The sequence below is a fragment of the Theobroma cacao genome, chromosome 1 (genome assembly GCF_053813885.1).
Source record: "Theobroma cacao isolate CCN51 chromosome 1, ASM5381388v1, whole genome shotgun sequence".
In the NCBI taxonomy this organism is placed as follows: domain Eukaryota; kingdom Viridiplantae; phylum Streptophyta; class Magnoliopsida; order Malvales; family Malvaceae; genus Theobroma; species Theobroma cacao.
The window spans coordinates 38,157,463-38,171,058 of record NC_142639.1 but is presented as its reverse complement, the minus strand read 5'-3'; the positions used below and the strand labels follow the sequence as shown (position 1 = coordinate 38,171,058).

The following is a 13,596-nucleotide window of genomic DNA, read 5'->3' as shown; positions in this document are numbered from 1 at the left end:
GATGACAACCAATTGACAAGAAAGTCCAACTATCACTACTTTGGGGATAATGGGATTAGACGTTGTGCTAAGTCCTCATTAAATTCCCTAATAATTTCACATATGCTATTGGACAAACCCTTTTTCTATTTTTCTTTTCCGTCCTTGAGGCCGCCAGGAACCTGATGTTAACGGCCCAAAGAATTGCACCCAGGTTGCACAATAATTGTCCCACTCTTCTCTCTCTCTCTCTCTCTTTTTTTCTTCTTGATTTCAGCTGGAAGCACATCACGTTCCTCCTTGTGTGCCTAGAGCCCCTTGGCACTGAGAGAGAGGGGTCTATTCAGGATGACCCTTAATGTATCCCACTAAACCAGCCCCATTAACATTAGAGGCAACATAAGCACATGCATTTGTCATTACACACATCTATTAAACACTCAACTAAGACTGATTTCAGCTTTAACCTGTAGCAATTGACCTTATCGTTGTCGATAGTCTTAAATCAAAAATGATCACCTACTTTTATGATCTGAAAGAGATTGCATTTAGATTGAATATTGTAAAAAGATGGCTTATTTATTTCCATCAGTTTAATTTCCTGGGTTTTCTAAAACAATTCGCAGACGATGACTTGCCATCATAATTAGTGAAATAGACAAAGCCAGGAATCTCTTTTGAGTTAGTCACAACTGAAAACTGAATTTAACCCCAAAGTAAAATGTCAAAAAGTGCTTTTGGCAGAGAAAAAACCAAAGGGTTTTAGCTTTTTAATTATCATATGCCATATATCACACACACACACATATGCTTTTAACTGATCTAGAGAGACCAAAAAGTATGATGGCAATTTGACTTTAATCACAAGGAAGATAGCATTACAAGGGGGGATTAACATATTTAACCCCCCATCAATTATCAAAAAGGCTTTGGCAAGTTGATTAAAGCCTTTGTCGAGCTTTGTCAAGCTAAATGCTTTCCTTGTCTCCCCCCTAACTTTGAATAATTACATCGCCCCCTTTTGGTTATAGTGGAAAATGATAGTCAACTTTCATCACGTATTACATCATTGACCTCCACTTAGGAGATAATTAGACCCCCCCTCCCCCTCCCCCTCCTTTTTGGCTGAATTGGTAATTAATTATACCCTTATGAACAAATAATATTATATTATCTTTCACAAACTTATGTTAAAATTGTTTTGAAGGAAGCTCAGCAGTATGCAATTGCTATCTTTACCAGGGTTTAAAATATCCTCCATTCATTGTTTAAAAGGAGAACTCAAGAAAGGGCAGATTTGAAGATAAATGAAAGTGGAGTGACAAGGACAACGTTTGATTGATAATTTTCCCTTTCCAGTTCAGAAAAAAATGTACCAAAGGCATACCCTGATGAGTGACAATCATTCCAACATGAGCCATTTGATCAGGAGAGGTTTTTAAGAGTCATTGGCTCAAGCGAAAGGTCCTAATTAATTGAAAAATGGTCGCTATTGGTTACAGGAAAGCATCAATTTTGCAAGGGTTGCATCATGGAGACAGAGACAAACCAGCAAATAGAAATTTTGCCGCATGCTTTTATAGTGTTATTAACATTATATAATTAAATACAATTTTGCTTGCATCATGTTGATATGGTACCTATGGATAGCTATAGATTGGAAAGGTCAGAAGCATCAAAGCTTATTAAAGGATAAAAGAGCAGCATGTCAACTGGTAAACTAAATTCACTTCGGTGTTTTTGAAAATCTTGTCGTCAACAGTATGAGTTAAATTCAAGAGAAAGAAAGGAAAAAGTTAGGTGAAAGTAATAGTTGGGTCATGCAATTATAGATGAATCATTTTTTTAAAATCTTTTTGTGGAAATGAAAGAAATCATTCTGATCACTGGTAAAAAACAGAGAAAGGGTTTATATTAGTTGATCAAATCTCAATGTCCAACTGAGTTATGTAGTGATCAAGGTATCCTCCTTTTAGCAGGAATATGTAGAGGATATCACATTTTGTAACTTCTAGGAATTATTCCCTCATGAGTGCAGGCAAATACACTTGAAACTCTTTTTAGTTGATACTTCTTGTTTTTGTTTTCAATGAGTAAATAATATTTGAGTGAATTCAAATTAAATTTGAACCATGACAGAAAAATAAGAATCCACTCTGTATCTCACTAACAGGGCTGACCACGCTGGGCTATGAAATCCTACAGAAAAAGAGCAGGCTGCAGTGCCCAATCTCATCGCTGCTCCTCTGTCAGAAATCTTCACTGAGTCAGAATCATTCAGTGAATCAGCACTCAGCAGCAACACCACTCTGCTGTATGGACAAATCCAGGGTACTGTCAACCCAGCAAAACAATCAGGAATTTGAAGCCTTTCACCTTACAGAAAGCTACATATGAAGGAACTGGTTGACATGTCATGATGTCTTGAACATTTTTCCTTTTAAACAGTGTGCCAAGGAATCGAATTTACTGATGCTTGTCTGATCTCACTCATAAGTTTCTATTGTTCTCATTCCCTACCATATAACAATAATCTCACCTCCATCAGAGCCTGCTTTATCCATGGAGGCAGGGACTAATATCATTATTGGTTTCTCAAGATTTTGCACGTTCCCTGATGTTACAAAAGTTCCAAGTTTCAACCAATAAGAAGACATATAGCCTTGCGCTCCAACAAAGAACTAGATTAAACTTGTCATCCATTTCTACTCTATTTCCACATCACAACGTTGAAGGGAAGTCGTCATCGGACGTTGATAGCACCACTACCCGCCTTACAGCATGTGGTAACCAGGCCCTGGCAACTTAGCGCTGAAAAGACAAGACAGGCAAGAAAGTGAGAAATCGTATATGTAAAGAAGGAAAAGACCAAAAAAGAGTGCAGGTAAATCCCCAAAACCAACTGAAAGATGATCAAAGTGTTTGTCTAGGCATAAAAGGAACTCTCGGCTGAAGCTAAACTCGGGTAACATATTCTGCTAGTACTTTTTTGTATATTCCTTCTGTCAATACCAATTCAGCTTTGCCTGAAATGATATATGGCCGACGTCACGCTAATGCAGTATTATTGTTTAATTTTTCTTTTAGGTGAAAGAGAAGAGACCAATCGAAACACGAAACACAAACGATTAGATTGAAGGCCGGACTGGGCTTACACACACATTCTGGGTTGACAGACGGACCAAGCCAGCTAGAAGATTGAAAGCTAAAACTATTAGGAGGTTCACTGTAAATTAGAAAACCAATGATTTGGCTACACAGACCGTTTCAGTTATCTGCTGCTCTGTTGGCTTGTTCCAAGTAATTGTGTTGCATTTGCATATGGTGCTCAGGATCTTTAGAAATAACCACCTGTATGCATAGATTATAGCACGGTTTCAAGCACCTTGAGAAATTAAAAAGTAGCAGCGTTTCCATAACCATAACATGATTATCTTGCTTTCGTTTTTTCATGACTGATTCGGTCAGAGATGGGTGAAGAACATATTGAAAGCATGTAAGTGATGAACCAGGCTATATGGGACGATTAGATGCACGCATGAGGAAAAAGCAGCAGCATGTTTAGCTATCGATGTACATCATGAAAATAGAATCAATCTGCATCTGAAAAGTGAAATTAGCGTGGTAAACGATAAACAATGCGCATAAAAAACCCATAAAAATCAAGAATTGAGTTACAATTGAACTACTCTCTTCTTTTTAGGCAGGCAGGCAGGCAGCCTTGGGAAATTTAGATTGGACAGATGTTACATCATGTTTTATATGATTAGAAGGCTAACCTTTCAGCCTCCGGGCGGACGAAGAACCCTCATCGGCGACTCTGTCGACGTAACAGGATACTCTGTTTGTCTTCCGCGAATAACAATTCTGCAATTCTTGAAGCAATTCTGCAAATCTCATCCTTCCACATGCCTAATTGATCATTGGGAATTTAGGACGGAAATTTTGAATTCCTCGCTTACAATTGGATTTGGAGGAAGGGGGTATGTAATTATAGATCCTTTAAATTTTATTGTTTGAGAATTTCTTTAGTTCTTTAATTTACATTTCCCTCACTAGACTTTCCTTCTTCTCAAGTAAGATTTAAATGAAAAAATTTCAGATGGAATTTTTAAATTTTATTAAAAGTTATTAAATAAAAATAAAAACGAAGATAGCTTATAAATTAATTAAATGTAAAAATTAATTGAAAATTACACACTTAAATTTTAATTAAAACATTATTTATTACTATATACTAAATTAAAAAATATTTTCATAATAAAAATTAAACAAAATTTTAAATTAATATTTTATAATTATTTCAACTATAGTCTATCTTATTGGTTTTGATTTTTTTAATTTAATTTTTTAAATAACTTTAGTCAAAATATTCATAAGTAATAACCACTATAATCGTTAAATCGATATATTGTGTATCGAAATTTAATTTTTGAATATTGAATGTCATAAGTTATGATAAAAAATTTTTAAATTAATTATAAATAATATTTACATATTAAAATAAAAAATAAAAATATTTTATTTATTAATTGAATTGAAGATTATAGATGATTATTTTTTAATTTAAACTCTCAACAAATTTTTGAACAATATATATTTTTAAATAAAATGCATATTTTTATATTTATTTATTAATTAAAAGTTAAAAAACCTGAGTTGAAATCAAAAGAGAAATTTGATTTTTTTAGTATTTTTATTTAAAATTTAAATCTATTGAAATTCATAAAAAATATTTTTTATATTTCACTTAAAAATAAATGAAAAAGAAATTTTGATAATATGATAAAATTAAATTTATAAAAAACGTATCATATTCTAGGATACCTATATTTTCAATAATTGATCAAATATAATACAATTATCAGTACATATGGAGTTTTTACTAACATCAAGAGAGATATATCGTAGTACAAATATGATTTAATAAACAACAAGTTTCGCATAAAACACGGGGTATAATGTCCGGCTGCTTGTAATATCGACAGAGATATATCTTAGTATAAATATGATTTTAATAAATAACAAGTTTCGCATAAAGCACGGGGCATAGTGTCCGGCTGCTTATAAATTAAATTAAAAAAAAAAACAAAAGTCAAACTCAACTAAACCGTGGACCCCACTCTTCTCCTTTGTTTGGTTTTTGTATGCCCTAAAAATTTCCCATTGTTTCTCTTCTCCCCACCGTATGACCAGATCCCAATCAGATCTCTGTCTTCGATAAATCCCAATTGAGAGAAAAAAAAAATGGTAATCAATGTTTACACCAAAGAAGACGCGCAACAAATTCTTTCTGACAAAATTGCAAAGCTAACAGTTAATGTAGAAGAAGGAGAGTGCAACAGCGAGGCAGCTCCAGTTGCCGACAGTGAATCCTGTAGGACTCCGACTTCTAAAGAGCATCGGATTCCTGAATCCTTGACATGCCCACCAGCCCCAAGGAAACGTAAGGGTTCCTTCCCTGCCGATAAAAATGAGCCCAAGAAGATTGTAGACGATGAAGAGATTGAGACCATATTTTCCCCTGATCAGCTTTCCTCGGAGACATCTTCCGGGCAGTGAAGGGTTGGATTCTCATTCTTTTGAACCTTTCCTTTTAATATACTGGACTAGATAGAATTCACCTGGAGTTTAGGCGAATCTGATTGTTAGATAGGAAAATCCCAGTTAAGTGGGTTTCTGGGAAAGATGATATACAATGGGATAGCAAAGTGTACACTAGACATAGAAGGCGTTAGATTGAACATGTTGAAGTTTGTTGCCTTAGGCTCCGTATAAAATTAGGATTTTTATGTTTTAACTTCTTTCAACATATACCCATTAATCAATGCCTAATGATGGTTATTGTGTGTGCTGTGATTGTTGACTAGTGTTTTGCTTCAATCTCCATTGGCGACAGCAAAGTTTCTTTTTAATATTGCTAATAAAGTAGTTGACTAGCAAAATTGGTGAACAATTATATTAGAGAGGCCGGGGAGAATTTGGGTAGGACCATGTTAATTGGGAAGTGCGAAGTCAAAGTAGGCCAAGTCATATGACTCTGAGGCTGCCATCCCAACTCTTTACGGAGAAGGCCAACCACATGCCAAGTTCTCAGTTATCAAAGTACTCATAACTGGTAGTAACACTAAACAATCTATAATATTCAAGCTAAAAAATGCATTACCCTGTTATTTACCAGGATGAAAGAGTTTATGAAACTGTGGATGCAGTAGAATTTGGAAGAAGAATCAACTTAGACACCATAAGTTTGCAGTAACCTTGAACAAGGTCCGATATAACACCAACACTGTGGCTTTGTGTTCACAATAACGGGGAGGTCAGATTGTGGGTGTAGGAAAGACAGTTGACAGGTGCATGCTTATACTCAAGGGAGTGAGGATAAGGAAAACCTTTGAAGAATCAAGGAGCTCACAGTTTTGGCTTCCTACATTGCGAAATTCTGCCAAATGCAAGGCCTTGGGCCAATTGCAAAGGCGAGAAATGCATTGGGTTGCTTTGCTGCTTTGGAGATTCCATACTTGAATCTCAGTGGATTGAACTCCTTTGCATCTTCTCCCCAATATTCTTAGCTATGATGAATCATCAGATCTATTGAATCTCAGTTGATTGAACACGTGCTTTTTGGTACCATTAGATTCCCCAATTTCAAGTCTTCTGGTGCCTCTCTAATCGTCATTAGGAACGGGCAATACAGCCTTAAAACCTCCAGCAGGAACATGTTTACCTAATAAATAAACAGCTTAGGCCAATTCGGACTTGTGAAAATTTCTGGTAATTATTCAAGATAATAATATATTTGTGGTAAACTTACTAATTTTAATTTGGCGAGCATATCAGCATCTGGAATTTTCATTCTAAACTCCTTTACAACTCTTCTCTGAGTTTTGCTTGCCATTCTTGATGTGAGCTCAACAGAAAATGGTCCAAATTAACAAATTGGCGATCTAATAGTGGCCTGTAAAGAAATATATGTTTTGCACTCCTCCATGACTTCATCCATAGTCAGTTGTACCATCATTTTCAGTCGTTAATTTCTGAGTTTGCAATCATAAGACCAACTAGATCATCTCCATAAGGAGATTCTGATTTGCTGGTAGCTTTAGAATTCAATCTACTCTGGATGGTGCCCCTCAGTGTGATTTTAATTTTCCTATCAAGCTTCCATATTTGGAGATTTGATGAAGTGGGAAGATATATGCAAGCAAATATTGTTATATGTTAAGCATTTTGTTTAGCAGTAAAACCTAGGCAAATTCCAAAATCCAAATTAAGAAAAGATGAGTCAAGAGTATATGAGTTAATAATCACTGGCTGCCAGGGAAGAAGATTTTGGCATATGAAGCTATAACCCAACGTTGAAGCAATTTTTGTGCCTGGAAGGCCTCCTTGCCCTGAATTTAGCTACTTCCAAGGCAGTGCATAGTTTTTTGAAATTCTCCAATCACTTCTATCTTTTACATTGTCCCTCGGGTATAGTAGCTTTGACTCTTCAAGCACGGATATGGTACATGTTGCCATCTTGTTCACCGTACCCTGCATGACCCAGAAGACCATGCACGCGGTGGTCTGCTCAATAATGTCTTAAAATGAGAAGAAAGGGCAGTTTAAGAAGAACATCTTTTAACTACCTCGACATCTGAGTTGTTAAGTCAAATTCCCTGGAACATGCAATGAGTAAAAATATTTAAGTGAATTTTGTCAATTATTGTGGGTTATTTTCATTATTGTCCAGAGTGGTGATGTAGGTTTTTTACTTATTCTGAGATGTAATTTCATATAAAAATAATACATTAATAATTAAATTCAAATATCTACTATTGGTTAAGTTAAAACTCTCTTATCTTTGATTTTCTTAAGAATCTTAATCGTTGAGAGATGAAAATAATTTTGAAGAAGGGTGGGTGAGGGGAAAAGAAGCCAAAGGCTCTATTTTTCATTTTTATGATAAACCATAGAAATTTTATTGGAATAGAGAGGTTACCATGTAACCGTAACCATCAAAATGCATAAGCAAATACACAGTTTCCAATATAAGAAAAGGTGTTTGTATATTATGAAGTTTGAATCTTTACAATGTTATACATATTTATATATATAGATTTGTGATAATCAAAAAATTATGGTGAAAATTTGAAAAGCAGATTTCATGGAGGCAAATACTTGTTTAGTAGATTTCATACTTCAAAACATTGATTATGTGATTTGCAGATATGCTGAAAAATCTGATAAGTTAATATTTTGCTGTTACTTCTTGTCTTTCCTTTTGTTGTCCTGTATATCCAGGTCCCTATCACTATTTCCATCAATCAACAGAGGACCCTATAGCCATAGAAATTTTATTAATTTCCAATCAGATGACAAGTGTAAAGAGGAGAAGAATCCGAACATCATCCGGTTTAGGTGCGGAGAGAATTTTGAGATTCTTTCTACTCTTTGGTTTAATACAAGAGAGAGATTTTTCTTACATTTTGTTTTTACTAGGAAGGAGAGACAATTAAAGCTGTCATGTTTCGTACAGTGAAAAGCATTGCAAACCCAACGAGGTTGGTGACGATTGTGTACAGCCATCTGGGGCCACGTAAGATGGGCTGGAATATACATATATATTTTCTTCAACAAAATATTTTCACAACCATGGTCCTAGGTCACTTCATGATTCACCGTAGTCCATTGTCCATACTTTTCATCTCTAATTTTAAAACATTTGGTCTAATAGTGTAAAGATAAAATAGAACCCAAAGAAAAATAAAAACTATTAATGCCCATTAGATTTGTTTATGTTCTTGGCCCATTAAAATTTATAATACTATATATACAAAACACGCCCTTGAGGCTAGTTGCAGAGAATATTTTCGATAATCTTAAGCAAGTTCTCTGCAAGTATTTCACATGACCTGCTGATGACTTAGGAACTCTTTCTGGCTAAGTAAATGTTTTTCGTGAAATGTTTCTGGTATTGATTGGAACTGTACAGAGTGAGCTTTCATTTTGTAAGGGAGGGTTCAGGCAATGGTTGTCTAGGGTGGGTGGTTTATATGGGTCAAACTCTGTGTTTCCCATGTAAGGCTACTAACTTATGTAACCCCATTGAATTATTAAACCAATGAAATAGTTCATGGCTTAGCCAAAAAAAGTATTTCACATGTTAAGAGGTTTTACAATAATAGGGAGACCGTGTTGGGGCTGTAAAGCAAGGTAGTCGGCCGGAGCATGTTTGTAGTCAGGGGAGTGGGAGAAGGAAAACCTCTGAAGAATGAGCGCAAGCACAGCTTTTGCTTCCAGCATCGCGAAATTCTGCCCAATACAAGCTCTTGGACCAATTGAAAAGGCCATTAATGCATTCGGATGCTTTGCTGCTTTGGAGATCCCATTCATGAATCTCATTGGGTTGAACTCATCTGCATCCTCTCCCCAATATTCTTTGCTTCGATGAATCTTCACCACTGGAATTGTTAAAAGTGTGTGTTTCGGAATCATTAGATTCCCCAACTTCATGTCTTCCGATGCCTCTCTCATCAACAGTATCACTGGGCAATACAGTCTCAAGACCTCCAGTAGAACCATGTTCACCTGATATTAGTGCTATCCAATTCAGGTTTTTGAAACATTTAAGATAATGTTTTAATTAAGAGAATAAAATAGTTCTTGAAATGTTACCAATTTCAACTTAGCCAACATATCAGCATCTGGAATTCCCATCCCACATTCCTCCCAGACCTCTTGTCTGAGTTTTGCCTGCCAGTCTGGGTGTATGCTCAACAAGAGCATTGTCCAAGTTAATAAATTGGAAGTCGTCTCATGCCCTGCTATAAAGAATGTTTTGCATTCCTCCAAGATTTCATCCATGTGCAACATGAGATTTCCTTTAGATTGAGTAGGATCCGCAGCTGCCATCATCAAACCGAGTAGATCATCTCCGTAAGGGCAATCTGCACCACCGCTGATTTTGGAAGTCAATCTACTCTTCATGATGCTGCTTAGTGAACCCTTTACTTTCCTGTCAAGCTTCCACATTTGAAGGTTGGATGGAGTAGGGAGATATCTGAAAGATTTGAGAAAAATTAAGACAAATCTAAAAACTTAGAGAAGAAATTGAGGTGTAAGAGTATAATCGTTACTGGCTGCCAGGGATGAAAATATTCGCACTTGAAGCTGCACACCATCCTTGAAGCTCTCTTTGTGCCGTGAAAGCCTCCCTTCCATGGATGTAGCTGCTTCCAAAAGCAGTGTGTGCAATTATATCAGCTGTTAGCTTTTGAAATTCCCCGCAGATCTCTATCTTTTTACAGTGGTCTTCAGCTAACTCAGCTTGATGTTTCCACTCTTCAAACATGGATATCGAACAAACCACCATTCTCTTTACCATAACCTGTAAGATCCATATTCCCTTTAAGCCATGGACATGGAGATGCTGATAAATTTCCCAAGATATTAACAAAACGATGAAGAAATTAATCTTTGTTTCAAGTAAGAAGGCAAATAGGATTATTCGGAATTTTTTGAAACCTTAATCTTGTCCAAGGAGAAAGCAGGATTAAGAATTCTTCTGCGCCTAACCCAGTCTAGTCCATTAATCAAAGCCAATCCTTTCCCTGCTAACATCTCGACTGAAGGTCTCGCACGGGGTTTGCTGTAGTAACCAAACTTGTTTGATAGTATTTGCTTGGCGAGCTCGGGGTCTGAAATGCAAAGACGGGGATCTGTTCCATGCCAATACAGAAATGTCTCTCCTGTGTGACAAGAAAATAACATGCAAAGCTGGTTCATCCGAATGATAAGAGTACTAATCAATCAATCTGGTTAATCTACGAAAATCTAGCAGAACTTATACATCGACACGGGAGCACTAAAACTTAAGGAATTACTATGTTATAGTAGTACTATAAGAAGGAAGCTGACCATATTCTGAGGACCATATATAGTAGTGTGGGAGAACACGCTTAACAATATCATTTGAGTTGGTGTCCAATATAATTTCTTCGGCTGCTTGTCGCAACTTCTTTATCTCATCGAGAGAACCCCTAAGGAGAGAGTATGGTGGCCCTCTGATTCCTTGCTTCTTGAAGCATTTCGTCAGGGCATGTGGCCTCCACACAACAATCTTAAACACTTGCAAAATCTTGGAGACCAGAACAACCACCAAAGCAGTTTTCAAGGCCAAACTAACATAATCCATCCGGACAAAGTATTTCCTCTGCTTTTTTTTGGGATCAGTGTGGCAAAGATTGTGTCAATAAGATGTTGGTTTGTAGAATACATATAGATGAGGCTGGGATTTGGTCCTTCCATGCAGGGATGCCCCGTGGATGACAGTGAGGTCATTGCTGAGGCAAGAAAATGGAGCTTATACGTGGGGGACAATTTTTGCGGCCTTGGCTTGGCAATTGGCATGTGTGGCTTATAATAAGGCAGCTCTTTTTAGATATATACTAACTAGTTTTAACCTTATCCCTGAAACCCCTCCCTTCTCCTTTCTTGCTAGAAATGTAGATATGATAATTTATGTTTTTATATCTTAAATGTGTCATATATAATTAAATATGAAATACGTTAAAGTTAAATATAAATACAATATAAATAATTTTTATGTTTTGAATTTAAAATACATATATATATATTTAATAATCATATAATACGACACGACATGATTAATATATTTATTAAACGTGTCAATATATGACATGATACGATTAATAATATGATTAGATAAAAATATTTATAATTAAATATAATTTTATTATTTAAATTTAAAATTAATAATTATAAAAGCAATTATCATAAAAAAATAACGATAATATCAAATATAACAAAACAAAATTTAAAATTAAGGTTTGGGCATGACATAATTACATTATTATTTTTATAAAATTTAAAAATCTTACTAAAATAATTGTTCAAAATTATTTAAGTAATACTAAAATAGTCTTTGACTATTAATTTTTAACAAATTAATAAACATGTCATATATATATGTTTAAACACAATAACATGATTAAACACGTTTATACGTTTAAACACGATAACACGATTAATTAAACGTATTACTTGTATCTGACACATTAACACATAAAAATTTTCGTGTCTTAAACGTTTCAGATACAATTAGATAAAAAATACGTTAAGGTTAAACTCAAATCTATTTAACTCCGTATATTTTCGCATTATGTTAATATGTTGTGTCTAAAATTATTAAGTTTAATGAAACACCTATCAAGTTAAATGATTAGACATCCATGGAGCGTTGCCGTATTCGTTTTGGTTTGGCCCCACTGCTCAACCTGTTCTAGCTAGCCATCAATTTATAACTAAGATACGTTTTGCTGGTTCTTGTGTTTTTAGTTCCTGCCAAATGATCCTAGTTCGTTTTTTTTTTTTTTTTTACGAAAAGTACAGAATTCATTCAAAGTCTCACATAGAGACCACAAAAAGCAAATCCTTTTAAGGCTTGCAGATACAAAAGTGACTGGCAGATCATCTGAGGTGTCTGATGGCCAATAACAAGTCAAAGGTTACAGATTTATAAGGTCTACAATTCATTAACACAACCGTAGCAGAGAAATGAATTTAAATCCTTTCCAGACCATGTCAGCAGTGTTCTTAGGCATCCATAAACTGAATTGAATTTATTCTAATTCTATTTTTGGGTGATCGAAAAAGCTTGATCAGATCCCTTGAAATGGACTTGAGATTATTGCTGAATCCATGTCACAATTATTTCATTCATCATGCAATGCAAAGGAAAGGACCCTCCTCTCACACTTAATAAACAGACACAAATAATAATACCCAAAAAAGAAAAATCCAATGTAAATCTTAGAACCAACAAATCATCATTAATTATTGTTGTTCAATCCAAACTCATGGTACCTAGCAAGGTATATGGTTACTTCGGTTATATATCTTTACTACATTATAAAGCAAATAATTTAACTTTTATTCTTTTCACTTGATTTTCAAATTTAGTCAGGAAAATACTTTGAATCGTTTTCTGCGGATATTCGTATTGTAATAAAAATGTCAACAGGTTAGATATTTATTAATTTTTAAATTATCTCAAATCTTATTATTAGATATAGTATCCAAATTCTACAAATACTTGATTATATTTTGAATTATATTCAAAATTCGTACCCGCATATCCTAGACATTACTTGTAAAATACCCAAACCTGTTTATCCGATTAAAATAAATTTAAAATCAATTTTTATATATATTATTAATAAAAGTTAATAAATTAAACTTAGTTCATAAAAAAATAAATTAAAGTTTAAAACCATGTTTAGAAAAATTAAAAAATATTAATAAGTATTACATTAATTGTGAAAAATTTATAAACAAAAAATAATATATAAAACTAAATTTTAATATTAAAAATCATCATATGTAATTGAGTTTAAATAATGAGTACTGTAAGACTATTACCTGAGTCTTACCTAAATTCAATTATAAGATATCTTAATCCTACTTAATCGGATCGAGTAACGTAAATATTCATTTGTAAAATATTCATTGACATATGTAAATTACACTCAATATTCTTTTTATTTAAATTATTATTAATTAAAATTTTATATATAACACTCAAAACATTCGATTTAATCATATATTAGAATA

The 13,596-nt window shown here is 34.3% G+C and overlaps 1 protein-coding gene and 1 long non-coding RNA gene across 2 annotated transcripts; both read right to left on the bottom strand.

The window, feature by feature from the left end:
- Positions 1-2,410: 2,410 nt before the first annotated feature.
- Positions 2,411-3,951, bottom strand: LOC148764798 (uncharacterized). Its single transcript, XR_016024128.1, has 3 exons — positions 3,759-3,951; positions 3,243-3,576; positions 2,411-2,790 (listed from the first exon to the last, which is right to left on the bottom strand). It is a non-coding gene; the product is annotated as an uncharacterized LOC148764798 (long non-coding RNA).
- A 4,772-nt stretch (positions 3,952-8,723) lies between these two features.
- LOC18613824 (cytochrome P450 709B2-like) lies at positions 8,724-11,223 on the bottom strand. Its single transcript, XM_018114282.2, has 5 exons — positions 10,882-11,223; positions 10,489-10,712; positions 10,101-10,351; positions 9,640-10,024; positions 8,724-9,552 (listed from the first exon to the last, which is right to left on the bottom strand). Exons 1-5 carry the CDS (start codon positions 11,156-11,158, stop codon positions 9,121-9,123), a joined length of 1,569 nt encoding a protein of 522 aa, XP_017969771.2. The 5' UTR covers positions 11,159-11,223; the 3' UTR covers positions 8,724-9,120.
- Positions 11,224-13,596: the final 2,373 nt, after the last annotated feature.